This window comes from Ambystoma mexicanum, chromosome 8, assembly GCF_040938575.1.
Source record: "Ambystoma mexicanum isolate Mex_15411 chromosome 8, UKY_AmexF1_1, whole genome shotgun sequence".
NCBI classification, from domain to species: Eukaryota; Metazoa; Chordata; class Amphibia; order Caudata; family Ambystomatidae; genus Ambystoma; species Ambystoma mexicanum.
In genome coordinates this window covers 1,430,989,165-1,431,014,624 of record NC_090929.1, presented here as the reverse complement: position 1 = coordinate 1,431,014,624, position 25,460 = coordinate 1,430,989,165, and the positions used below count along the sequence as shown (strand labels likewise).

Sequence of the window (25,460 nt, the reverse complement as noted above, 5' to 3'; positions counted from 1 at the left end):
AAAGTAACCATCAGGTAAAAAGTTACTAGGATACAAGGTATACTAAACTGCACTTCACTGTAAGGGCATGTGTGCAATTGTAAAAATACAAGAATTCCAAAAGCAACACAAAGGCCCTCAGTACTAACAGCCTTAGGGAATAGTCAGTTTCCCCATAAGAATGAACAAAACGGGCAAATGAAGTAAGGAACAAGTTACTTACCTGTAACTGTTGTTCTCCAGCATGGGTCTGGCATGGATTCAGATGCTCATGAATATTCCTTGTCGTCAGGCTCGGAATCCTCGGTAAAGAAAAAAACCAGTATCAGTTTCTGATCAGTCTTTCTCAGTAGTAACCAATCACTGGTCTCTGGGTCATACTGCCCCAGCCAATGACTGCCCTCCCTCTGAGCCCCGCCTCTGGCAGCCATCTTCAGATTTGGTAGCACGAAAAGTGGCAGTATGACCAAGTGAAGAGCCGTAGAGGGGCAGGAGGGAGGGTTTGCATGTGTATCCATGCCAGACCCATGCTGGAGAACAACAGTTACAGGTAAGTAACTTGTTCCTTCTCCAGCATGGGGTCTGGCATGGATTCACATGCTCATGAATGACAAAATGCAATACTCCGCAGTGACCACTGGATGTCGGACCTATGCACAGCATGTGAATCTAAGCAGATACAACCATCAGAAATGCTTTTACGGTAAGTAATGCATTGTCTTCTGATGTTTGTTAATCTGCTTAGAATCACATGCTGTGCATAGACTAGCGAGCAGTACCCGGAGTTGGCTGTGGGTTATGAGAAGGAACAGTAGAGAAAAGATGTCTTAATACTGCCTGTCCCACCTGGGAGTCAGATCTAAAGTGTGCATCTAGACAGTAGTGTTTTGTAAAGGTGTGCACAGAACTCCAGGTAGCCGCTTTGCAGATGGACTCAAGGGGAACATTTGCAATGAATGCTATGGATGCCCCAGTGCCTCGAGTAGAATGTGCTCTTGGCTTGAAGGGTAGTTCTCTCTTAGCAAGAGAGAAACAGAGTGATGCATTGAACAATCCATCTAGATACAGTGGATTTTGAAACTGTATCTCCTTCTCTTCCTGCTGCCACCGAGACAAAGAACTGATTAGTCTTTCTCAGTGGCCTGGTTCTTTCCATGTAGAACATGACAGCTCTGCGTACATCCAGTGTATGCAGATTTTTTTCTCCCAAGTTGGAAGGTTTTTGATAGAACGTTGGTAGTTCCATTGACTGGTTTACATGGAATTTCGAGATGAATTTCGGTGCAAACCTTGGGTGTGTGCGTAGAACCACCTTATCTTTGTGAACTGTTACGAAGGGGTCTAGAACAGAAAGAGCCTGTAGTTCTTACTCTCCTAATGGAGGTGATAGCTATTAGGAAAGCAGTCTTAAGAGTGAGGTCCTTAAGAGTTGCCTTGTGCATGGGTTCAAATGGCGAGCCCATGAGTCTGGAAAGTACCACATTTAAGTCCCATCCGGGAGCTGGGTTAGCTATCGGAGGGTGTATTCTCTTTACCCCCTCCATGAAGGCCTTGATAACTGGGATCTTCCACCATGACACTAAGTTGGGAAGTGGTGTATGCAGAAAGTGCCGCCAGGTGGACTTTAATGGAATTGAACATTAGACCTGAATCCAATAAATGGGTCAAGTACAGAACAATATGTGTGGGAGAGCAGTCAACCGGGTTGATGCTCTTTCCTCTACACCAGATGACAAATCTTTTCCACTTGCTAGAATAGCAGTGGCGAGTATTAGGTTTTCTGGCTTCCCTGAGGATGTCCATACATCTCTGCGGGAGTTGTAGATGTCCAAATTCTATGATCTCAGGAGCCAGGCTGCTAAGTTCATGTTCTGAGGGCATAGATGCAGTGTTTTGCCCTTGTCCTGTGACAGCATGTTCTACGGGCAGGGAAGTTTCACTGGGGGAGATAGGGACATCTCCATCAAGTGAGCGAACCATGGCTGCCGGGCCCAAATCGGGGCCACTAGTATCATGGTAACTTGTTCCTGGTGCATCTTGTGCACAACTTTGTTGAGAAGGGGAGTCGAGGGGAAAGGCGTAAACAAATTTACCTGACCATTGAATCGACAGACCGTTCCCCTTGGACTGGTTCTGGGGGTACCTGAAGGCGTAACTTTGGCATTGTGGGTTCTCCAGAGTTGCGAACAGGTCTATTTCGGGGAATCCCCATTGCGTGAAGTTGTCTAAGACTATGTCTTTGTGCAATCGCCATTCGTACTCTTCGGGCAGGTGGAAGTCTCTGCTGAGTTCGTCTGCTAGCAGATTGAGTTCCCCTGGTACGTGTTGCGACAGTAGGAACATGTGTCTGAGAGCCCACTTCCATATATTCTGGAACAGCTTTGACAGTCCTGGAGAGTGGTTGCCCCCCTGCTTGTTGATGTAGTACATGGCTGTGGTGCTGTCTGTAAGGACCATCACTGTCTTCCCTTGTAGGTGTTCTTGGAAGGCTTTTAGTGCTTTGAACACCGCCAGTAGCTCCAGTAGGTTTATGTGCTTGGATGCTACGCTCGGAGTCCACACTCCGTGAGCAGTCTGATGGGATAGGTGAGCCCCCCATCCTGTGAGGGATGCGTCCGTGGTTAGAGTGGCCTCCGCCGCGGGTGTGGCAAAGGGTTTCCCTATTATCAGGTTTTCCTTTGTCCACCACCGTAGCGAGAGAACCAAGGCCAGCGAGACCACCACTAGATCATCCCATTGTCCGCTGGCCTGACACCACTGGCTGTTGAGCCACTCTTGCATTGGGCGCAGGCGCGCGTGAGGTACCAAATAAATACACAACGCAATCATTCCTAGCAAGCGCATCGCTTTGCGCACCGTCACCTCTCGACCTGCCACATATTGCGGGGATCTGAAACAGCATGTTTTAGACCCTCTCGTTGGAGGGGAAGACGAGGCCGTCCTTTGTTCGAATTAGAGCCCCTAGGAATTGTTTGACTTGGCTGGCATCTAAGCTGGACTTCTTCTCGTTGATGGAGAAGCCCAGTTCGAACAAAAGGTCTAGTCTTTTGGGTGTTTGAGAAGCATGTCTCGTAAGAATCCCCTGTTATGAGCGAGTCGTCGAGGCAAGGGTATACTGGGATGGATAATCTGCGCAGATGGGCCACTGCCAGTACTTTCGTGAATACCCCTTGGTGCAGATGCTATGCCGAAGGGTAGCACTCTGAATTGGTAGTGTTTGCCCTCTATCATAAACCTCAGGTATTTTCTGTGCGCTGGCAACATTAAAATATGAAAGTATGCATCTTTCATGTCCAGTGTTGTCATGTAATCTCCCTGTGATAGCAGTGGGATCACTTCCTGTAAGGTCACCATATGAAACTTTTGGGGTTTGACAAACTTGTTCGCTGGGCGCAGACATAATACAGGGCGCATGGTTAGATCCTTTTTGGGTACAAGGAAGTACACTGAATAAATACCTTCTGTTACCTGAGATAGAGGCACGACCTCTATGGCTCCTTTTTCCAGCAGTTGGTCCACTTCTTGGAGAAGGATGGCGAGGTGTTCTGGTGTCATGCGGCGTCCCCTTGGGGGTCTGTATGTTGGGGAACTGTTGAACTCTACACAGTAGCCGCGGCCTACGGTGGAAAGTACCCAGCGGTCTGATGTTATTCCCTCCCATGCTGGGAGAAAGGATGTTAACCGGCCTTAGGGGTTTGGGAACTTCTTCAATTTCCTGTTTGAGCTTTGCCCATTGAGCATCAGCATAGCTTGCCAATAGGGTATTATTATTGGCAATTCTGTTAGAGAATGCTGCAGAGGTGGTGATTCTCTTGGCCAGGGCATACAGCTTCTTCCCCTCTTTATCTGGGGGTGCCTCGCTGGTAGATAGTGGGACTCCTGCCCTTTTCCTGGTGTTGGTCACGACCAGGGAGTCCGGGATTGAGTGACCCTTAATATATAATGGGTCTGATTGAGAGGGAGAGAACAGTTTCTCAATCCTCGGATTGACCCCTCTCACCAGTGCAGGAGTGGAAAGAGAAGGGGGTAATACGTCTCTTAACTGAGGCGAGGATGGGGATAATTTGGCCAAGGGGGGGGGGGGGGGGTTTCTTGATAATCCTCTCCACAAAATCAGTGTGTGGGGTGACCTCCCCAGTTTCAATTTCAAAATGTGCTGCTGCCTTCTTCAGCAGTGCATTGAAGGTGGGTTGCTCAACAACAGGCGAAGGGTTCCTGACTGGTGTAGTTTCAGTAGACCTGATGACTATACTGCTACTGCCTGTGTCTGTCGACCTAGCTGGTGACTGCCAGGGATTTGGGTCGCCCTCGCCTGTGTCCTCCTGGAATCCCTCCTCACCTACGTTAGTGTCCTTGTGAAAACCTTCCTCTTCTTGTTGGTCTTCAACATAGGTGAACTCATCTTCCTCCTGGAAGAAGGTGTCTTCCTCAGTGAGATTGTAAGAGTATATGTCCTCCTGTATGGGGTTATAAAACTTCTGGTATTTAGCCCTTGGACTCTCCAGGGGTGCCTCCCTTGGTCTCTTGGGTGCCCTGTCTTCAGGGATGGACATGAACCTGTCTAGTTTATCCATACAGGTCTGGAACCTTTCAAAGGTCCATTGAGGTCGGCCAGGACGGTCTGGGAATGAAAAAGGAGTTTTTTCCTCCTGTAGTTGACTGGTTCTGTCCCATAACGTCTAAGAAAGAGCCTTCGCCTTCTGAGTAGCCTTCTCGCTGGCTAGGGCCTTCCGTCGGCGTCGGGAACTGGCCTGATCTGTTTTCCGGCGCTTTCGGCATATCTTTGGCCTTGTGCGCGGTTTTCGGCATCTCACTCGCCGTAAATCTCTGGCCATCCTTAGATGCTATGCGCGCGAGGCTTTCGGCGATCATTCTCTCTTCCGAGGGATCGGTCGCCGTTGAGCCTTTGCTCGTCGAGTCCTTGCTCGTCGAGTCCTTGCTGGCAACGTGAGCGCTCTTACGATGCGCGTCGCCGGAGAATTTGGCGTTAGCGCCCTTATTTTTAGAATGCCCAGTCGCCTGTCACGGAGGCGGTGGCGGGGAGGGCCGACGACCCTTACGGTATGTTGGCGCTATGGCTGCCTTCGTCTTCGACGCGTGCCAGGGGGTATGTGCCTTGGGTTTTTTTCCATGTGCGTCCTTGTCGCCGGGGTGTTCATCCCCATAAGCTGGGCGTGAGCCGGGCTCGTCGGGGCCGGGGACGGACGACGAGCGTGAACGCTCCTTTGAGAGGTCTACAGCCTCCGTTACGGGGGCCGTGTAGTCACTGTCCTCGTCACACGCGGCGGCGGCGGCAGGCGAGGAGTCAGGTCTAGACATGGCGTAGGCCGCCCACCTTTTGACCCTGCGGTCTTAGAGTTTTGAGCTTTTGTAATTTACAGGCCGCACAGCCGTCCTCCTGGTGATCGAGGGGTAAGCAACGGTTGCACCGTTTGTGCTTATCCTTCCAGGTATATTTACCCTTGCAAAGTGGGCAAAACCTAAATGGCGTCCTCTCCATAGCTGAGGGCAAGAAGTGTGACTACGACCTCGAAAGAGAGGGAGGGGAAAGAGAAAGGCATTGTTAAAGAGAAGAAAGAAAGACCACAAAACCCCACTCTCCCTACTGTGTATGGCCGGCGAGGCCAGGCCACGTGTTCGGCAGCGCCGAAGGATCCCCTCCGCTCATCCTTCCGTCAAAGATCTTGCTCGGCGGAGGAACAGCACTGTGTCGAGGGAGGGATCAACGTTATTGATATTAATGACAAACGACCAAAGGTCGAAGAAACTATTTTGCCATGTCTCTCAAGGAGCTCCGCATAAAGGCGACCAGTAGCTGGGCGGAAAAAAACAATCTGAGGGACTTCGACGCGTGAGGGATTGTGGGTACAACGCACGTCACTATAGGGATAGTGTTACAGACACGCCTTGTCGACATCCCCTTTTCGACTACGAAAAACAAAATGCAATACTCCACAGTGACCACTGGATGTCGGACCTATGCACAGCATGTGATTCTAAGCAGATTAACAAACATCAGAAATAAGAATACATAGCAGTACACATGCACAACCACGGGAGGTGGCAAGTCTCAACATTAAGCATTGCATAAAACTCAACATTAAGCATCTCTTACCTCCCCACCAGGCTCACCTTAAGCGAACAGGTTGCACAGCACTACCTGGCCGACTCTAGACTCCTTCCTGGAATCCCGGTCGACGCAGTAGAATCTCGTGAAGGTGTGCGTTGACCTCCACGTAGCAGCCCTGCAGATGTCCAGCAGGGGCACACCAGACAGGAATGCCGTGGTAGCAGCGATCGCTCTGGTCGAATGGGCTCTCGGACAGCCGGGCAACGGTCGGTTTGCCAACCGATGACAATGCATGATGCAGCCGGAGAGCCATCTGGAAATGGAAGCCTTCGAGAGAGCCTTCCCTTGGTTCACAGGTCCAAAGTTCACAAACAGCTGTGATGTCTTCCAAAAACTTTGTTCGGTCCACGTAGAACTTCAGCGCTCTAGCCACATCCAGCGACTGCAAAGTCCTCTCGGAGGCGACGGGAAGAAAACAGGTAGCACCAAGGGCTCGTTGAGGTGGAAGTCCGACGGCACCGTGGGCATAAACGAGGGGTGCGTCCTCAGCACCACCCTCGTGTTGTGAAAAGTCAAGTATGGAGCTTGCAGGGTAGGGCCTTGATGTCTCCCACTCGCCGTGCGGAGGTGATGGCCACAAGAAACGCAGTCTTCCACGACAAGAATTTCAGCGGCGCCGAATGCAGGGGCTCGAATGGCGCCCCCATGAGCCTGGTCAGCACCACGTTGAGTTCCCACGCCGGGGCGGGGGCCTTCACCGGCAGGAACGATCGGAGCAGTCCCTTCATAAATTCCTTCACCAGGCGATGGGACCACAAGGACGCCGGTCCTGTGGTTCTGGTGTATCGGGAGATTGCAGCCAGATGCAACTTGGAGGCGTGAGACAGTCCAGCCTTGGCCAGCGACAGTAGGTACGGCAGCACTTGAGGGGCCGTAATACGTAGAGGGTTAATCTTCTGTGCACGGCACCAGACAGAGAACCTCTTCCACTTATGTCTGTAGCACTTGAGAGTTGAGCACGCCCTGGCTTTTGCAAGGACCTCTCTGCAGTCAACCGGGATATCGTACCTTCCAAACTCTAGCGCTGCAGGAGCCAGGCCTGCAAGTTCAGTGACTCTGGGTCGTGATGACGTATGGTGCCTCCTTCTCTGGAGTGAAGATCTGCGTCCTCCGGCAGCTTGACTGGTGGGGACACTGACAAGTCCAGAAGGTCCAGGAACCAGATCTGCCTCGGTCACACCGGTGCAACCAGGATCATCCTGCACCAGGACCTCTTGAGCTGGTTGACGAGTCGGAGCAGCAACGGCAACGGAGGGAACGCATAAAGGAACAGGCCTTCCCAGGGGAACGAGAAAGCATCGCCCATGCTCCTCGGCTGGGGAACCTGGCACTTGGAGTTTTCCCCATCGTCGGAAGAGTCAATCCACTTGATCCTGACGTAGTTCCCACTCGTGGCACAAGCGCAGCTCCCTGCTGAGTGAGTCTGAGATGGTGTTTTTTTATCCCTGACAGATAAAAGGGCACCAGAAACATCCCTTGGGCGACGGCCCAATGCCACAGATCCTGGGCTTCCTTGGAGAGGGCTGGGGATCTGGTTCCTCTCTGCTTCCGGATGTAGAACATCGTGGTGGTGTTGTCCGTGAAGATTCTCACCACCTTGCCCTTGAGGGACGGGAGAAAGGACCGGGGGGCCCAGAACACTGCACAGAGCTCCAGGATGTTGTGGAGCGTCTTCTCCTCCGGGAGCCAGAGGCCTCTCGCGTGAAGTTCTCCGGTGTGCGCTCCCCACCCTTCCAGGGAGGCATTCGTCATCACCGTTATCTGGTGGGATGGGGTCTGAAAGTTTGTGCCTGCCGTCAGATGAGCGCGGGTGCCCCACCACCGGATCGCTCGCCGGAAAGTCTCGTTGAGCGAGATCCTGTCCTCGAAGCTGCCCGTCGCTTGGATCCAGCGTGAGTCGAGGAACTCTTGCAGAGGGCGCATCCGAAGCCTGCACAGGCGCACAAGATATATGCAGGAGGACATCATCCCGAGGAGGGACTTGATGGACCTCACCCTGGCCACGTCCGTGGCCAGCAGGCGCTGCACCTTGCCCAGGATGGCCTTCCTTTCTTCCGACGGTGAGGCCAAGTGTGCCACTGTGTCGAGCTTTGCTCCCAGAAACAGTGCGACTTGCGACGGGACCAGGTGGGATTTGGGAAAGTTGATGGAGAATCCCAGGTCCAAGAGCAGCTGGACGGTCTTTGCTGTGTGATCCACGGTGAGCTCCCTTGTCCCTGCTCGGATGAGACAGTCGTCGGGTAGGGGTAGACGTGGATCCCCTGCAGGTGCAGCCGCACCGCCACCAGTGCGAGGCACTTGAACACCCTGGGTGCCGACTTCAATCCGAACGGGAGGGCCTTGAACTAGTAGTGCCGTCCTTGGACCATGAACCTGAGGAACTTTCGGTGACCTTTCAAAATGGGGATGTGGAAGTACGCATCCTCCAAATCCAACGACTACAGGAAATCACACTCCTCCAGCTGTCCCAGCACGTGATGGAGGGTGACCATCCGGAATTTCTGTGCCTTGATGCATTTGTTCAGCCGTCGCAGGTCCAGGATGGGGCACCATCCTCCAGTCTTTTTTTACTAGGAAGTACCTTGAGTATACTCTGGAGCCCCGGAGCCTCTTCGGGACGAGCTCGATGGCACCTTTTCTGAGCAACGCCCTCACCTCCAAGAGTAGATGAGGGATGCGATTTTCCTTCCTGACAATGGGTGGAATGCGGGGGCACTTCTTTAGAAATTCTAGGGTGTGCCCCTGGGCCAGGGCATCCAGCACCCAACGGTCGGTGGAGATGGACTTCCACACGCTGACCAACTTCGCCAGCCAGCCTCCCACCGGGGTGCTTCGGTGGGGGTCCGACCCCGCTGTCGTTTCAATCTTGCTTGGTGGACGCCTTGCCACCCTGGCGATGACGGCGGGGTCTCCCCGACTTGGCTCGTCCTCTATAGGCTTCCTGCGACGAGGAGCGGGCCGCTTGGCGGTACGCAGAGGAGCCACTGACGAATCCCTTGGAGGCACTCTGCTTGCCTCTGGCGCTCCGAAAGGACGGCCTCCGTTGCCAGAGGACGCCTAGGGGCCTAGCAGTCTCTGTGTCCACCTTGATGGCTTGGAGGGACTCATCCACCGTTTTCCCAAACAGGTTGTTACCGTCGAACGGCATGTCCAGCACCTTGGCTTGCACATCCTGGTGGAAATCCGTCGCCTTGAGCCAACCTCGTCGTCTAAGGCAATCGCTGTTGCCTAGCTGGCGGAAACTGGTGCGGCAATGTCTGTTGCCACCGTAATGGCGTGGTCTGATGCCACTTCGCCTTCTTGCAAGATCTCCAGGGCCTTGGACCTCTTGTCATTCGGTAGGAAGTCCAACATGGGGGTGATCTTGAACCATAACTCCCTGTCGTAGCAGGCCACGATCGCGAGAGCGTTGGCCGCCTTAATCGTTGTCGCCACCGACAAGATAACTCGTCCCATTGCGTCCAACTTCTTCCCTTCGCCGCCCGGCGGGGAAGTTGACGTTGAGACCGATGCGCGCCCCCCCCCCCGCTTTCTTCTTGGCCGCCGCTGAGACGAGCGAGTCCGGGGTAGGTTGTGCCCTAAGACACAGAGGGGCCGCGTCGTGGATCCGGTACTTCTTCCCATACCGATCCTTCTTGGCAGGCGTCGTAGAAGGGTTCTTGAGAAGGGCGAGACCCTCGTCCCAGATGTCATCCAGCAGAGGCACAGCGAGGACTGACTTCCTCCTGGCCTCGCGCTGTTGGTAAAGGAAACCTTCCTTCTCCTCGGGGCAGAGCTGAAAAAGCTTGGATGTCCTGGAGATCACTGCGTGGAAAGATCCGATCTCATCGGACGGGGAGGCCCGGGCTGGTGATGGGAGCTCCGTCCCGTCGTCACCGCCGCCGTCGTCGGTACCCGTTGTGGCCGTGTCTGTTCCTGTGTCATCCCCAGGGACGGGGGACGTGGGTAAAGGCCGAGCAGGCCGCGAGGGCTGAGTAGGCGGGGCTGGGTGGATCCATCTTCTCTCGTTCGGGGGGCTTCCCGCCGGGACCGGCTCTGGTTCCTCCGCCGGACCTGGTACCGGGTCCTCCGTCGGTGGTAAGGGCAATCTCGTCCTCATCTCTGAACATAAGGATTGTATCGCCAACAAAATGGCCGCTGAGTTATCCTGCGGCTCCGGAAGAGACGGGAGCGACGGCTGACTAGGACCCTCGCCAGTGCCGCCGTCACTTTCGTCACCCTCGTCGGGATCCCTCCCATGGGGATGGGCTTCCGACGCCCTCGTCGAGGCCCTCTAGGACTTCTGCCAACTCCTCCTCCGATGTTGTGTCCGTGTCCACAATGGCCACCGCCCCCCCCCTCTTTTTCCGCCGGGGTCTTCACAGGGGTCTTACCGATAGGTCTGAAAGAGGCTTCCCTCCGTGGAGGCAGGGAGACTCTGGGCCCCGAGGTCGCCTCCACTGGTGTAGCCTCCACAGGCTGCTCCAGAGCAGCCGCAACTCCCTCGATAGAGGCCTTGGCCAGGTGAATCAATGCCTTTACCTCCCTAGGCACGTTTGAGGCCTTCACCTTGGGGGGGGTGTCACCGCCTCGCTCCCCCTCGGCCGAATCCTTTGAGATGAACCGGGGCCTCTCCAGAGGCTTACCCGGGTTCTCGGATGTCCTCTTCCCCGAACCAGAGCGTTGGCTCGTGGTTGATGGTGCCGGGGAAGGCATGCCCTGCCTGGCAGCCGAAGAGCCCGACCGTTCGGCGCTCCCGGTGCCCGCAGGCTCGCGGTGCTTTGCCTTCTGTTGAGCCCCCGTCGCCAGGGGCGCACTCACAGGACTTGGAAGACCGCTCGGACTTCTTCATCTTCTCACCTGACGGACTCCTTCCTTCCAGCCAGTTGGAGAGACGAAGGCGTCGGTCCCTGATGGTCCATTCCGACATGTTCCTGCAAAAAGCACAGTCCTTCTCCACGTGTGTTTTGTCCCCATGAAGGCAGTAGAGACATTTCGAATGCTCGTCCTCCTTGAACACATTTTTGTAGCTGGCATCCAGGGCAGACCCTGAACAGCTTTCCGGGCGTCGAGCTTCCTTTATCCTGGGCCATGTTCGGGTAGGCCCGCAGAAACTTCTGGAATCCTCCAAGAAGCATAACTCGACAAAATCTTCACCCTTGAGGGGCGTAGAAAAATCTGACACGGATCCCCATTAATCGGATGTAGAGACGGTGGAGCTTGAGGCTCTGACCGAAAAATTAGAAATTCTCTTTGAAAAAGTGCGAAAACGCAGCAAAAGCTCGAGAGCTAAGCATGAGGACTCCCAACACTTGAGCGTGCGGTAAAAATCTGAAGATGGCTGCCAGAGGCGGGGCTTAGGGAGAGGGCAGTCATTGGCTGGGGGCAGTATGACCCAGAGACCAGTGATTGGTTACTACTGAGAAAGACAGATCAGAAACAAAATTGATACTGATTTTTTCCTTTACCGAGGATTCCCAGCCTGACGACGGGGAATATTCATGAGCATGTGAATCCATGCCAGACCCCATGCTGGAGAAAGCAGAAGCTTTACGGTCCTCCAAAAATCTGGACAGGGTTAAAAAAAGTAAGACATTTCTGGAGCGCCCATAGGAATCTATGGAGGGTAAGGTCAAAAAAAGCAAATCTTTTGCAAGGTTATTGCACATCTGCCAGTAAAATCAGGATCTTACCTGCTTTGCAACCTTTGTTAATGAGTGTCCGCAGTGACTGGCAAACAGTGAGACGCAGGTCAGCTCGGTCACTGATGGCCATTCCAAGAGTGCGGGCCAGAGTTTTAAAAGACACTGACACATCTGTTGGACTAGTGCAGAATCCAGGCAGCATTGTCCAAATCTAAATAATTGAAAATAAATTAATGCAATTTCGTAAATATGACCAGCAATAAAGAAAGTAATGCTGCATTTTTCTGCCAGATGCAAAGGGTTGAAGAAAGATTGACAAAAAAACTGAAGGACAGAGAAAGCAAGACTGAAAGGGGGGGGGAATAAGCACATCTTTTTAAACTAGCAAACAGAAAGCAGAAATGTTCAACAGTAATATAGGAAAAAGGAAGCACAGAACTAAAATTAAGTTACGACAACCTTTCAGCAAAACCAGCTTGGCATTTAAAAATATTGCCTGTAACCTTGGGAAAAGAGCAGGGGTAAGGTGTTTTGGCAAGGGAGCGTCATACATTTTTTTCAAGTGCACTTGTCCTCTAGCTTTCTCGGGTGAAAATGCATACAGGAGCAGGAGAACGACGTTGTTGCAGTACTATTTAAGTCATTTATATTTCATGCTGCAAAGATCTATGCTTATTTTTTCTGTGCACTAATAAAGTCTTTCAGACTAGAATGCATGGGGGATCTTCTAAAGGGTAAGGCACTTCATGAAGGAAACACAAATCGGAAACAGACAAGAACACATAAGATATTCAAGATTTGAACTTTTAAGCTGTCCTGTTCCTTTAAGGGAATTAAATACTAGACCTGAGTCGAGAAAATGAAGGAGGCATAACAGAACCTGTGATGGGTGTTCGGAAAGTCATCTTTTTGGCAACTTTACCTCCATAGTTCTATGCACCCCAAAACGTTCTGCTTTTGTTTTTCTAAAGGTCCTGACATTTTGCAAGGATGTGAAGCTTCATTCCCCTCAGCTTTTGCTCATTTTTTTATTGTTAGGGAGAATTCTCAGAAATGTGCTAATTCCCTCCACCTTAGGAGACTCGAGCAACTTTGCTAGATTTTGAGGACTTGATTTGTTTTAACCTGGAGAGAGAGAGCAACCCTTTTTACCCACTTTCTCATGTATTTTAATGTGATTTTGAACACTTTCTTATGGTTGTGGAGTCTGAAACTCCATAGGCATCATCTTTTACATTGTGTCACACAGCACCTTCAGTGCAGTGGCACAGGGAAGTCTCTCAGATTTCCCAAAGGTTTAAATAGCTTCTCTTGGATAAACTGTTTCCAAGAGCAGTAAAGTGAAATTGACTTTACTTACCATTGTAACTTTCTAGTCCCAGCACACCTTATTACAATAGAGTGCTGGAGAGGTTACCTAGTATCCCCTTTGTCTAGCTTCTCATGTAACATTTTTATGTTACCCTTTTCTCACTGAATGGCTGGTGGCAGCAGTTTCGTTTTAACTACCATGGTGTGCATTTACCACGGGCTGCGTTTGCTGCTACAGTAAAGCACCCAAGGGTGCAATTTTTGTCAAAATGGCGTGTCTTTTTTTGCCATTTCTTTGTGGAAAGGTCCTTCTTGAAACTTACTCTGCGCTCCAAACCATGTTTGGTCTCTGGCTCCAGGGTGTCTGGGGTATGCAGGAAGTGAGGGAGGTGCCGAAACTCCCTGTGCTTGGTCTCCTAGGAGACCCAAATGCACTCTGTGGCGACTGTCCGGCAAGGACAGCCACCCTGCTTAGTGACTGACAGCCAGCCAGCCAGGCTGGAATGAATGGGAGAGAACTGAATAAAAGGCAAGACTTTTGGCTTAGAAGGCAGAGTTGACCACTGGATGAAGGAACCGAAGAAGAACTTTAAGAGGATGCCTGCTGCAACTCCTAGATCGTTGGTTTGCCCGGTGAAGCCCTGCTGCAGTGCCAAAACGCCAAGTTCGTATCAACAGAGAAGCCCCTGCATGGACGACTTCTCCCCTTGAGTTAGCGGGACCAATAAACTCCAAAGTAAGCTACCACACAGTTGCTGCTGGAAACCGTATAGCCAGCGAGAGGAACACCAGATTGTATGCGTTGCCCCAGAAGCAAGGAAAGTCCATCTCGACAGCCAGGAACCACAGTGTTGCTATTTGCGGTAGACGCAAGGAGCTGAAACACTGAACAGCCACTGAAACTGAAGTTTGCCGGTTGTGAGTTTTGACCGTCCCAGTGCATTGCAGGAGTCCCCCAATGTCCTCCCTCATGTCCCCACGACTGATGCCCAGGAACAGTGAGATCTGCAAAGCTGCACAGGAACAGAAGTCATCAGATGCATCTTTTCTTCATTTCTAGGGTACTGTAAAAAGTCTGAGAGAACTGGCCTCTTACTGTAGAGTTCTTGCAACTTCTACAACCCACAAGTCTAATCAGCTTGTGGCCCTACATTCGATTCTTATTTTCATCAAAGATTCCCAAGAACTTGTGCAAAGACTTTTCCATTTACTCACCAGAGGTGTTTCATCCTATACAAGACTTTGCCCATTGACTTTGGCTTAGCCTATTGAATTGTATGACTCTTCTTGAGGGATCCAAAAGGTATTTGCCTGCTTAAGAATATTTGGGGTCTCTTGTTCTAATAACCTTTGCCTTTTACCAACTTCGAAAAGTATTCTAAATGCCAACAGTAAGATATTAATGATGCCAGCACCGTAGCTATTGAAGTCCCCTGTGGGTGTAGGTTGTGTCTGTGGGCCATTCCAAAAGGGTCTTAACTGATTTAGAAACTAAGAGTGTATAGTATTGAAGTGTATTTGTGTGTTACTATTATATTACTCCCTTCTGAAGAAGGCTTATTCTAACTGACTGATAAATTGTTTATGCAAGAACCCTGGAGTGTAAGAGTTTATTTGTATACTTGTAACTATGAATCGCTAACTCCACCACAGCTTACATTGACCCTTCTTGAGATAAGCCTGGCTGCTCAACACGCTTCCAAAACTGTGTAGTACAAGCTTATACCAAAGGTTGGAATTCCTATACCTGTAGTCAGAGTTGTGTGTAGTGGTCCCAGAGGTTACTGCCTAACATTTATGTAGAAACTTTCCGTCCAGATCGGCAATGTCTTGATTTTTGTAAATGTTTAACATTGCACAGAGCATCTTACAATGCAGTGCAAAGGGGATACTTTTGCATCAGCCTAGTCTTTTACACTTGGGATTTCTGAATACTTCTATAAGTGCCTGTTAGGCAGAAACCTGTGCAGTTCCCTTAGGGACCACTGCAAAAGGTTTAGGACTACAGGTGTTGGCAGTAAACCCAATTGGTAGCAGTCTGTACCACCCAGATTTACCTGGTAGCTGTGGCTGAGCAGTCAGACTTCTCTCAAGAAGAGTTAGGCAGTATGTAGAGTATACACAATAGGGCTAGGAATACAGTAGTACAAGCAAACACTGACCAGAGCTTTGGTATAAAAGTATATAATTATTTATTTAAAAACACTTGTAAAAATACACTGGCATTAATATGTCAAGCAAGTTCAAACACAGTCACTAGAAATATATACACCTCCCAATTAATTATTTGACAAGTCTAGGTTAATACACCACTTATTTAGCAAAACAGAGGTGAGCGCATAACCATAGATGGCACTCCAATAATTATTTAAAAAGGGAGAGAAAAGGCAGAAATAGAAAAACACACAATACCAACACTTTTAAAGAATCACAGCAAGTCAAGAAAGGCAGGGTCTACTGTAGAGCAAAAAGTTCATAGTCCAAGCCCACTCTTGGAGAGAGCAAGGCGGAATGTGCCCAAGATCACACAGTTGAATTATACTTTAAAAGTCTTTGCAGATAGTTCAAAACTAGTTGGATCAGTTCCGAAAAGTTAGTTAACAGGTCCCTGGTCACCCCACGATAGTCTGTCAAAGATTTACGGGACACCTTGAACAGTCTGTTGCAAGGGAGACCAGGCGGGACACAGTACCTGCAATTGTGAGAAAGCTACAGCGGGGGCAGTTGTTCCCGGCAGCGGGTGCAAGTCGGTGCTTCATCCAGGGGAAGAGAAGATGTCGACGTGGAGGAAAGCTGGAGGTCGTTGCACTGCCAGGGAAGAAACCAGCCGCGGAGTTTCTCGGTTAAAAGGTACTAACCTTTTATTCGCGGTAGCGGTGAAGTGTGGCTATCCGGCCGCCGGGGTGCTTGGCACGGGCGATTCGACCACGAGACGATCCAGGAAGGCGAAAAGAGGGCGAACTGGTTAACCCCACCAGTTCAAAGGAAGAAGACTCTCCAGGATGAAGATCTTCTCTGTCGTCGGGAGGTGGTGAGGCGGTTCAGCAGGGCTCCACCGGTGGTGTCGTTGCAGGTCGGCTCAGCTTCTCCCTCTTCGGATTCTTTAGGTCCTGTGGCGACCTCTGAAGTTCCAGTCCCCAAAGCCCTGCTTTTATGCAGAAAACCCCCATTCACCAGTCCTAGCTGTCACTCAAACATGCTAAGTGGTGAGCCGGGCGGCTCACCACTGGGCCAATCACACAAGCGTGCGACTAGAGTTGACGAGGCAACTCAGTCCAGGGTGCCTATCCCCCCCCCCTCCCACACATCCTGTAGACCCTTCTGTGCAGAAGCCCGCCAAAAGTGGAACAAAGGGCTCGACTTGGGTTGGAGTTAGAGGCGAACACAAACCCCATTTTAAAACCGAGTCCTGGCAAAAAGACCCAACCGAGGAATAAATATTAAATAACCCATTTAACATTGCACCAAAAAAGTGGTGCGTTTAAAGTGAATGGAAAAATCCTATAGGAAATATTCCGGTGGAATATTTCGCGTGGTAACCACTGCCACCAGCCAGAAACTCGATGAGGGGGGACTGCACAGTGCCCCCTCGAAAAACAGACCCAGGGGCAATCTAATTACCCCTACTTCCACAATATGATGGTTTGTACTGGTTCTGTTCACAATTTAAGGCTAGTAAAGTCAATGGTGACTTTACATGCCCTGGGAGACAGCAGTCAGTCCCACGGTATGGAGTCCATGTTTGGGGGTCACTATGACACCCCTGTGTTACTGCACTGAGGGTGCAGTGTAACACATACCAAAACCACATGAAGCCCTATGGAGTAAAAGACCACTAGCCCATAAAACACATTACAAAGTCAAAGGACATTCTCAAATCATGCCTAAGCGTGGGAGAAAAAGAGTCTCTTAGCAGAAAAAAACAAACCCCAAAAATCCAGCAAAGCTGCTTTGGGACTCACTAGGTTTGGGAAATTAGCCTGAACAGAGAATTCTCCCTAACAGTGCCTAAAGACAAGCAGGTGGCAGAAAATCTATTTTACTATTTCTGTAGTTTCTAGTGTGCACATTTGTATTTACTGTGCATGGCTACTAAACGTGGCAAGTGCCCTAAAATGGCCACACCACAACAATTTCACTTGTCTTTGGCCATATTGTCTGGCCTTTGTAGAAAATCCCATACACGGTCATGCACTTGCCCAGGAAAGCTGCTGCTTTCGCAAGTCAATTGCACCTCGACCAACTGTCATACTATACTGTATCTTGATTATTCTTATTGTTCTGTATTATATCTTTTGCTTAAACATTTGTCGCATAATAGCCCAACATTGGGTAATTGTCCTAAATGGCCACACTCTAAACAGTATCAACTACTATCTAACCAACCATTGCTGATATTGACTAGTCTTTACTAGTTTTAACTCTGCATTAGCTCCAGACCAGCCTATCTTGATTATCAATTGCCATACATATGCTAGACGTGCCGATTTAAAACTGCACTTGGCTATGATAGACCTGCCTACTTTCGATTTACGACTGCTTTACCTATGTCGGACTAGCCTATCCCGACGCATAACTGCCCTGCCTATGCCGGAATAGCATACCTTTATACACATTTGGTGACTAACCCTCCTGACTGTACTACCACATCCTTACTACCCTATTCTACACCCATCTAAAAACGATGCTCCTCAGAAAGACCCTGGTGTCCTTTCTATTGTTGCTCACCCTACCAATAATCTACTTAACTATGTCCCAAACTAGGCAAGTACCATGTCCCACACTCGATAGAAATACTAGGCTTCGAGCTAGACTATCCTGCCTTCATGAACCTAGAACTAACAGCAACAAGGACCTAAACTCCTGCTCCAGCTACAAACTAAATACTTTGCATACTGAGCAAACCTCTACACTAACGACACTCTGCATCAAAACTAAACATAAACCAACTAATATGGAACCCCAGAAACCACACAACACAACTACAGTATCTGGAGCCTTGATTAATGGCAGGTCTGTAGTGGTGCATGCCAAAATAGCAGACATCTTAACTACTGATGATCTAGACTTCCTAGCTGTTACAGAATCCTGGCTTCACGAGGCAGCCCTCACATTAGCTATACCGGATTATCAAATCATCAGAATGGACAGACCTAATGCTATAGCTAAAACCAACCTTACCTTAAGACTTCTAACTCAATCCCCACTCAAATCATGCAAACTCCTCACCGCCAAATTGCCTATATCCCATTGCCACACCCTAACTATCTACCTAATATACAGGCCACCAGGGCCTATCGGCACATTTGTGGAGGACTTATCCGGTCTCCTAGCCAATAATACCAAAGACTCCTCAATTACTCATACTGGGCGACTTCAACATAGGATTCAATGATCCAGACAAACAAGCCCAAGCAATAGCGACAATGCTCACTGAACATAGCCTAACCCAAAAAAGTCCTCTCTCTAACTCATGACAAAGGAAGGACCTTAAACTGGGTTGCCACCTTGAACTGCTCTACATCCATTACTAAAATGACACCCCGAACTATGGACAGACCACAACTTAATCGACTTCTGCATAACTATAGACAAACAGCCAAAGATAGTCATGGCACCTCCCCTCCCTACCAGATCAAAAAACAACATTACACCTGGCAAACTTCTACCACTCATCCTTCCAGTTATTAATGGCCTCCTAAATAGCTCAGACCCCGATCGCCTGGCGGATCTCTACAACAAAACTAGGACTCCGACCCTTGACACCATTGCGCCACTCAATTTACGTAAGAGTAAACAGTAGGCATACCTCAACGTCTGGTTTACCCCTCACCTTAAAGCACTAAGACTGCAAAAGAGAATTAGAAACCCGATGAAAACATTCCCCTATTGATGAAAACAAACTGCAACTAAAGTACTTTGCTAACTACAAAAAAGAAATTATCTGTACTAAAAAAAGATCTCTTCAACAAAAGAATCTCAAATGACAGTTCCAATACTAAGGAACTGTTTGTGATCCTTCGGAAATTAAAATCCCCATACCTCCACCTGACAATATACCCAAAGACAAACAATTGTGTACTAGCATCAATAATGCCCTAGCCAACAAAATAACACTTCAAACTAAAATTGAAAATAAAAAAAGGCCTCCTTGCCTCGTACTGAGACACCACCTACAACTATTCCAAAGACATGCCTTGTCCAGCACAGTTCAAATTTACTTAAGTACCCATTCAGGAAACTGAAAACATCATCGCATCTTTGAAGCCTTCTAACTGTAAGGGTGACAATTGCCCGGCCCAAATAATAAAGGATGCTGCAAGAGATTTAGCCCCCTTCATTTCAAAATGCATTAATGCCTCCCTTCTCAGCTAATACTGTCCTGGCTTTTACCTCCTCAAGAAACAAACGTTACACCCATCCATCCCTACCAACTACAGGCCTATCACCACGGTACCCTTACTCCTCAAGATAATAGAGTAGCCTATCTTCAAATTCAGAAATATCTTGAAGCCAACCAGCTCCTAGGCTCCCGCCAATCCGGATTCAGAAAACATGGTACGGAGACGCCCTTAATCAACCTCAAGGCACAAATTGACAAGCTCAATGACAAAGGTAAAACTGCCATGTTGCTCCTTCTTGACCTGTCGGGAGCCTTTGCACCAATACGAACATGTGGCATTGCACAAGGATCTTGTTTCTCGACAACTATGTATAATATATTTACCAAGCCCCTTTGACAAATTGGACAGACTAGGTGTCACCTACACAAATTACGCAGATGACACCCAGATCCTCATTCGCCTTTCGGGCAATTTTGTTTGATATGGCCTTGGTAAATGAAATGTACCTCTTCAATCAGGCATGGATGGCAACCCATGGCCTCTGTCTGACGATAAAACAGAAACCCCGATTCTTGCCTCTGCCACTAATCTAAAAAACTTGACACCAACTACTCTGCTTTCAACATCGATGGCAATATAATCTCAGTAGCCAAAGAAGTTAAGATGCTAGGATTCTACCTCGACTCTACCCTAAGCTTGAGAAAAGAGGTAAACTCTCGGGCTTCATCTACCGCCTATACCTGTAAACGTATTAGATCATGCAGGCCATTCCTAACACAAACCAGCTGCATTATCTTAGCCAATGCTCTAATACAATCTAAACTGGACTACTGCAACATCCTACATCTAGGTGCCAATAAATACATTGTTAACAAAATCTAGACACTGCAGAATAATGCCCTCAGAACGGTCCTCAACTTACCTTCCAGAGAACATGTATCAAATACGAGAAGAGATCACCACTGGCTTAAAATAGGATAGGATACTTCTCAAAACTGTCTCGCTAACCTTCAAGTGTCTTAATAATGCAGCCCCACCTTACCTTAAGGAAGGAATAGTCAGAAGAACATCGACCCCGCCCTTCCAGAGTGGTTAACTCCCACTGCCTACAAATACCTAGATTCAGGTTAAAAAAAAAAGGTGGAAACTGCTTTCCGGTAAAAGCTGCCCAGCACTGGAATGCACTCCATTTGATCTCAGAATAGACCAATCATACGATTGCTTCAGACACAAAACCCTTAACTGGCTACAATCTAACGACCACTACGACTGACCCACTGGCACTTAGCTTCTGAACCATCTCCTGCACTTGATGGTACCTCTGTAGCTGGCTTCTGAATGTACTTTATCCTGACTCTTGTAACTATGTAGGCTTTTACCTCACCCAACCACTTGTCTATACGATGTACCCACCCTACCTTGCCTTTCTCTACTATGTAACTAAGCTGTAAGTATTCTTTGCGCCCAGTTACCTAAGGGTTCAGTGCGCCCTAAAAATTAATAAACAAGTGTGGGAGTGTGGCTCAGGAAGGGGGTGGGACCATTTGGTCCCACTCCATATCTGTGGTGCCTATAAACCTGGATGTGGGGGCATAAGTGACTTGCTGGACCATGCAGTTTTATGCAAACAGCTAGCACTGGCTGCCCACTTCTCGGGCGAAGCCATAGTGTGGGTCCAGTCATTCCTAGAGAATAGAAGAATGAGAGTTTTCTCCACCTCGGCAGACCCAATACAAACATGTGGCGTTGCACAAGGATCTTGTTTCTCGACAACTATCCCTTCCTGCATCTGGCTCAGTGTAGCTGTGTTCGGCTACCTGATCTGCAAAGACCCAAGCAGTGCTTCAACAACTGGACTGGGGGGACCAACCATTCTCTAAGTGTCCCTGAACGACTTGGGGGTGGGAGGGGAGGACTGATCAGCTACCTTTCCAGAATTGTTGCAGTTCCACGTTTGCAGCAGACCTTCGTGGTCACCAGCTTGTGGTCTAAATTGCCTTCCTACCGAATTTCAGCCCCCCAGCTTCAAGAGACCCTGCTCTGGAAGTTCTTCCAATAAAAGGATCCTTGCCTGTGTGCGGTGACAGTCAATGGAACTCACCGTTAAGGTAGATTTCTAAAATCTGGCCAGATTTTAGGAGGCCACTGTTAGGTAATGTGTGCATATTCTTGGTATTCGGTAACCCACCTTTTAATGTAGGTCTGTACTACACAAGTTGGTAGGGTGACTGAGCAGCCAGGCTTATCTTAAGGAGGGGTAATGTGAGCTGTAGGTCTATCCAGTTTCCTACCATTCATTCCAGCCTAGCTGACACTCACCCAACGGCGTTGCTGTCCTTGCCGGACAGTCAGCCAGCCAGCCAATCACACCAGAGTGCATTTGGGTCTACTAGGAGGCTAAGCGCAGGGAGTTTCGGGCTGCTCCCTCACTACCTGCCCACCCCAGACACTTGGGCGTCATACAGCTAGGCTGGAATGAATGGTAGGAAACTGGACAGGTTTCATGGTTTATGCCCGCCAAAGGCAAAATGCACCAAGGACTCAAACCCGATTCAGACAGAGTAAAAGCCCTTCGGTCACAGTGGCTAACAAATTAGCACTGAAGGAAAACCGTGCAATCGGACGATGTTTTCGAGAAATTCTCGGGCCAGAGTTGTTGCTGTTGGCAAGCCTTTGAGTGGAATGAAATGCGCCATCTTGGAGAATAAGTCCACGATTACCAGGATCGTATTGTATCCGGAGCATGGAGGTAGGTCGGTGATGAAGTCCATAGAAAGCATATGCCAAGGGCGAGGTGGGATGTCAATAGGGCGTAGGAGGCCGGCTGGTCTTTCCTTTTGACTCTTGTTTTGGGCGCATACTCCACAGGACATTATAAAGTCTCTGATATCTTTTTTCCAAGACGGCCACCAGAAGTAGCGCTTGATCTTTTCTGAGGTTTTGGCCATACCGGGATGTCCTTCCATTAGAGACTCGTGATAACAAGAGATCACCTTTTTCTGTAAATCTGTGCTGGGCAGGTATAATCGTTCTTGGAAGTACAATAAGTTGTCCTTTACTGCAAAGTCCTTTCCCTGCAGATGCCAATTCTGTATTTCTGCTGGAGTTATAAGTTGCCATGGATTGTGTGGTTATTACACCCAGAATTCTTTGTTCGGGAATGATAGGTACAGGTTTAGGGTTGGTCAAGTGTTCCTCCACTCCCATCCGAGAAAGGGCATCAGCTTTACCGTTTTTTGTACCAGGTCGATAGGTAATTATGAAGTCAAACTCGGCAAAGAATAGTGCCCAAAGGAGTTGTCTAGAGGATTGGGCTTTTGCGGTTTTCAAATATTGCAGGTTTTGGTGATCCGTAATCACAGTAACGGTGTGTCGGGCCCCCAGAAGATAATGCCGCCAAGCCTTAAAGGCAGACTTGATAGCCAGAAGTTCCTTATCAGTAATAGTGTAATTGATCTCAGGAGGCGAGAATTTGCGAGACCAGAATGCCACGGGATGTAACTGATTGGTTACTGGGTCCTTCTGTGATAGAACTGCCCCCATGGCAAGGCTCGAAGCATCAGTTTCAACGATGTAGGGGAGTTCGGGGCGAGGATATTTTAGAATTGGTGCAGAGATGAATTTTGTCTTCAAATTCTGGAAAGCTTGTTCCGCCTCGGTAGACCATTCAAAACGTTTGTTTTTCTTTAACAAGGCGGTGATGGGCTGGACTATTCGAGAGAATTCGGGGATAAACCTGCGGTAAAAGTTGGCGAAGCCTAACATGCTTTGAACCCCTTTTACGGAGGATGGTGATGGCCATTTGAGAATTGCATCGACCTTCCTTGAATCCATACGCACTCCGCTAGGTGATATGAATCCCAAGAATTCAACTTCAGTCACGTTGAAAACACATTTTTCCAACTTAGCGAAAAGTCTGTGTTGACGCAACCTCTCGAGGACCATTTTCACGTGTTTCCGATGTTCAGACTCTGATGAAGAATAAACGAGGATGTCGTCAATGTAAACAACAACACATACATCTATGAGTTCTCTGAGGACATCGTTCATAAAATATTGAAAGGCGGCCGGGGCATTGCAAAGTCCGAAGGGCATGACCTGATATTCAAATAGCCCATACTTGGTGCGGAAGGCCGTCTTCCATTCATCGCCCTCTTTTTTTTTTTATTTATTAAGCATATAGAGTAAATAAATACAAACTTTTGCTTATTTCGCTCACTTACAAGGCCAAACCATATCTTGGAGTCTTCCTTATATTTCTATAGCAATTCCTCCCATACTTGCCAATTTTTAATTGTTTATTCAAGTCCTCTTTGGTTTGGCCTGAGTATAGGCATAATTCAAAGATTATGCTTTTTCCTTCGTCATGGGATCCTTTTCTATTTCACTGTGTGATTCCTGTTTGTTTTCCAATTTGACCATCATCATTTGTAGGAAAATTCCAAGAGCTCTCGTGGTTTTCTGATTTGGGTTGTCATACAAGGTTTCCCACCATAAATCGGAATCCAGCCCACACGTCGAAGTTAATGCTGGATGTAAGAATAGATCTCTTGCTAATCTTAGTTCAGGACAAAACATTATTAGGTGTTTTAAAGATTCCACTTCCTGCTCACAGAGCCGGCACATGTTATCACTTACTGTGCCGTATTTTTTCAAATTTGTTTTTGTTCTTAGGATATTTAATCTAAATCGTAGGATTAGATCTCGATGAATAGGATTCCCACTCTTTTTCAAATAACTAGGTAGAGTTTTTGGTACTGATCTGAGATTATTTGAGAGAGTGTGAGATTTGGAATTGGCGCGAGCGGTTTCTGTTTTATCCCAGTCAGCACACAGTAACGCAATCTTCACCCTTTTAGGGTTATTGCATGTGTCCTCAGAAATATTTAAGTTCTGTAAAAGATCTTTACATTTTTCTTTCCAGCTAGACAGTGGCCAGAATTGCGCTTTTATGTTTTCATCCTTTAAGATTTCATATTGAGGTGGACAATCTTTGATTAGTGTCTTTCTGAATGTTAATAGGGCTTTCCATATGATTGTGGCCTGCAGGGAGTACAAGCCCAATTCATGTCGTATTATGATCATTGGGACACATTGAGGTAGTCTCATTAGTCTTCTCCAAAATATGGCTTAGACCTTGCCCCAAGTTTCTGATGGTATTCTGAGTGCTGTATCTCCAGCATAAGCGACAGACGGAATAACTTTTGTATTATAAAAGTCAACTGTTGGTTGAATCGAAAACTTTCCGAATTTTTTGTTTCAATATAAGCGCTTGTGCCGTTAGTTGACTCATTTTACGCAATATGTGCTCTATCCACGGTTGGTCGTTCCAGTCTGCACTTATTATTGCTCCCAGGTATTTTGCGCTCGTTGTTATTGGAATAACTTTGTTCCCGACATACCATTTGAAAGACTTTTTCTCTGACTCTTGATGTTTTCATTATTAGGATTTCAGATTTTTCAGGATTTATTTCTTGATTATTTTCTTTGACATATGTTTCTAGGGCCTCCAATTTTTTCTGCAAACCGATTGGGGTCTTATCCAAGATGATCAAATCATCTGCGTACAACAGATGGCCCACTAGTAAGGTGCCTATTTTAGGCGAACAGCCTCTCGGAATGACAAGCCGGTCCTTTATCTCCAGAATGTAAAAGTTATAAAGGATCGCTGCCATAGGGCACCCTTGCTTTAGGCCTCTTGTTGTCGGGATCGGTTTGGTTACCTTTTGGATTTAACCTTACTTGAATGCATGTGTCAGTATGCATGGCTTTAATAGCGGCCACGAGATCTTCAGGGCATCCCCTTTGCTTTAGCTTTTTCCACAGGATTTGTCTATCCACTTTATCAAAAGCGGCGGCCATGTCTATGCACGCCAGGTAAAGTTTCTGTTTTTCGCAGATAGTTTTAGCCTTTAATAGGTTGAGTATGAGCAAATTTAGCCCGCAGTCAACTTTTTCAACAAACCCTGTCTGCCGTTGGTCGTAATTTCTTGAGTGTATGATCCATTCCTTTAATCTCTTTAAGAGGATACCTGCAAATATTTTACCTATTACGTCCAACAAAGATATTGG

At 48.4% G+C, this 25,460-nt stretch overlaps 1 protein-coding gene across 1 annotated transcript in view; it reads right to left on the bottom strand.

The window, feature by feature from the left end:
* The window catches only part of RRP12 (ribosomal RNA processing 12 homolog), a 1,372,062-nt gene that overhangs the window by 878,160 nt on the left and 468,442 nt on the right, over positions 1-25,460 (bottom strand). Inside the window, exon 17 of the mRNA XM_069611582.1 lies at positions 11,782-11,944. Within this exon, the coding sequence (XP_069467683.1) occupies positions 11,782-11,944 (163 nt within the window). The remainder of the gene's footprint in view (positions 1-11,781; positions 11,945-25,460) is intronic.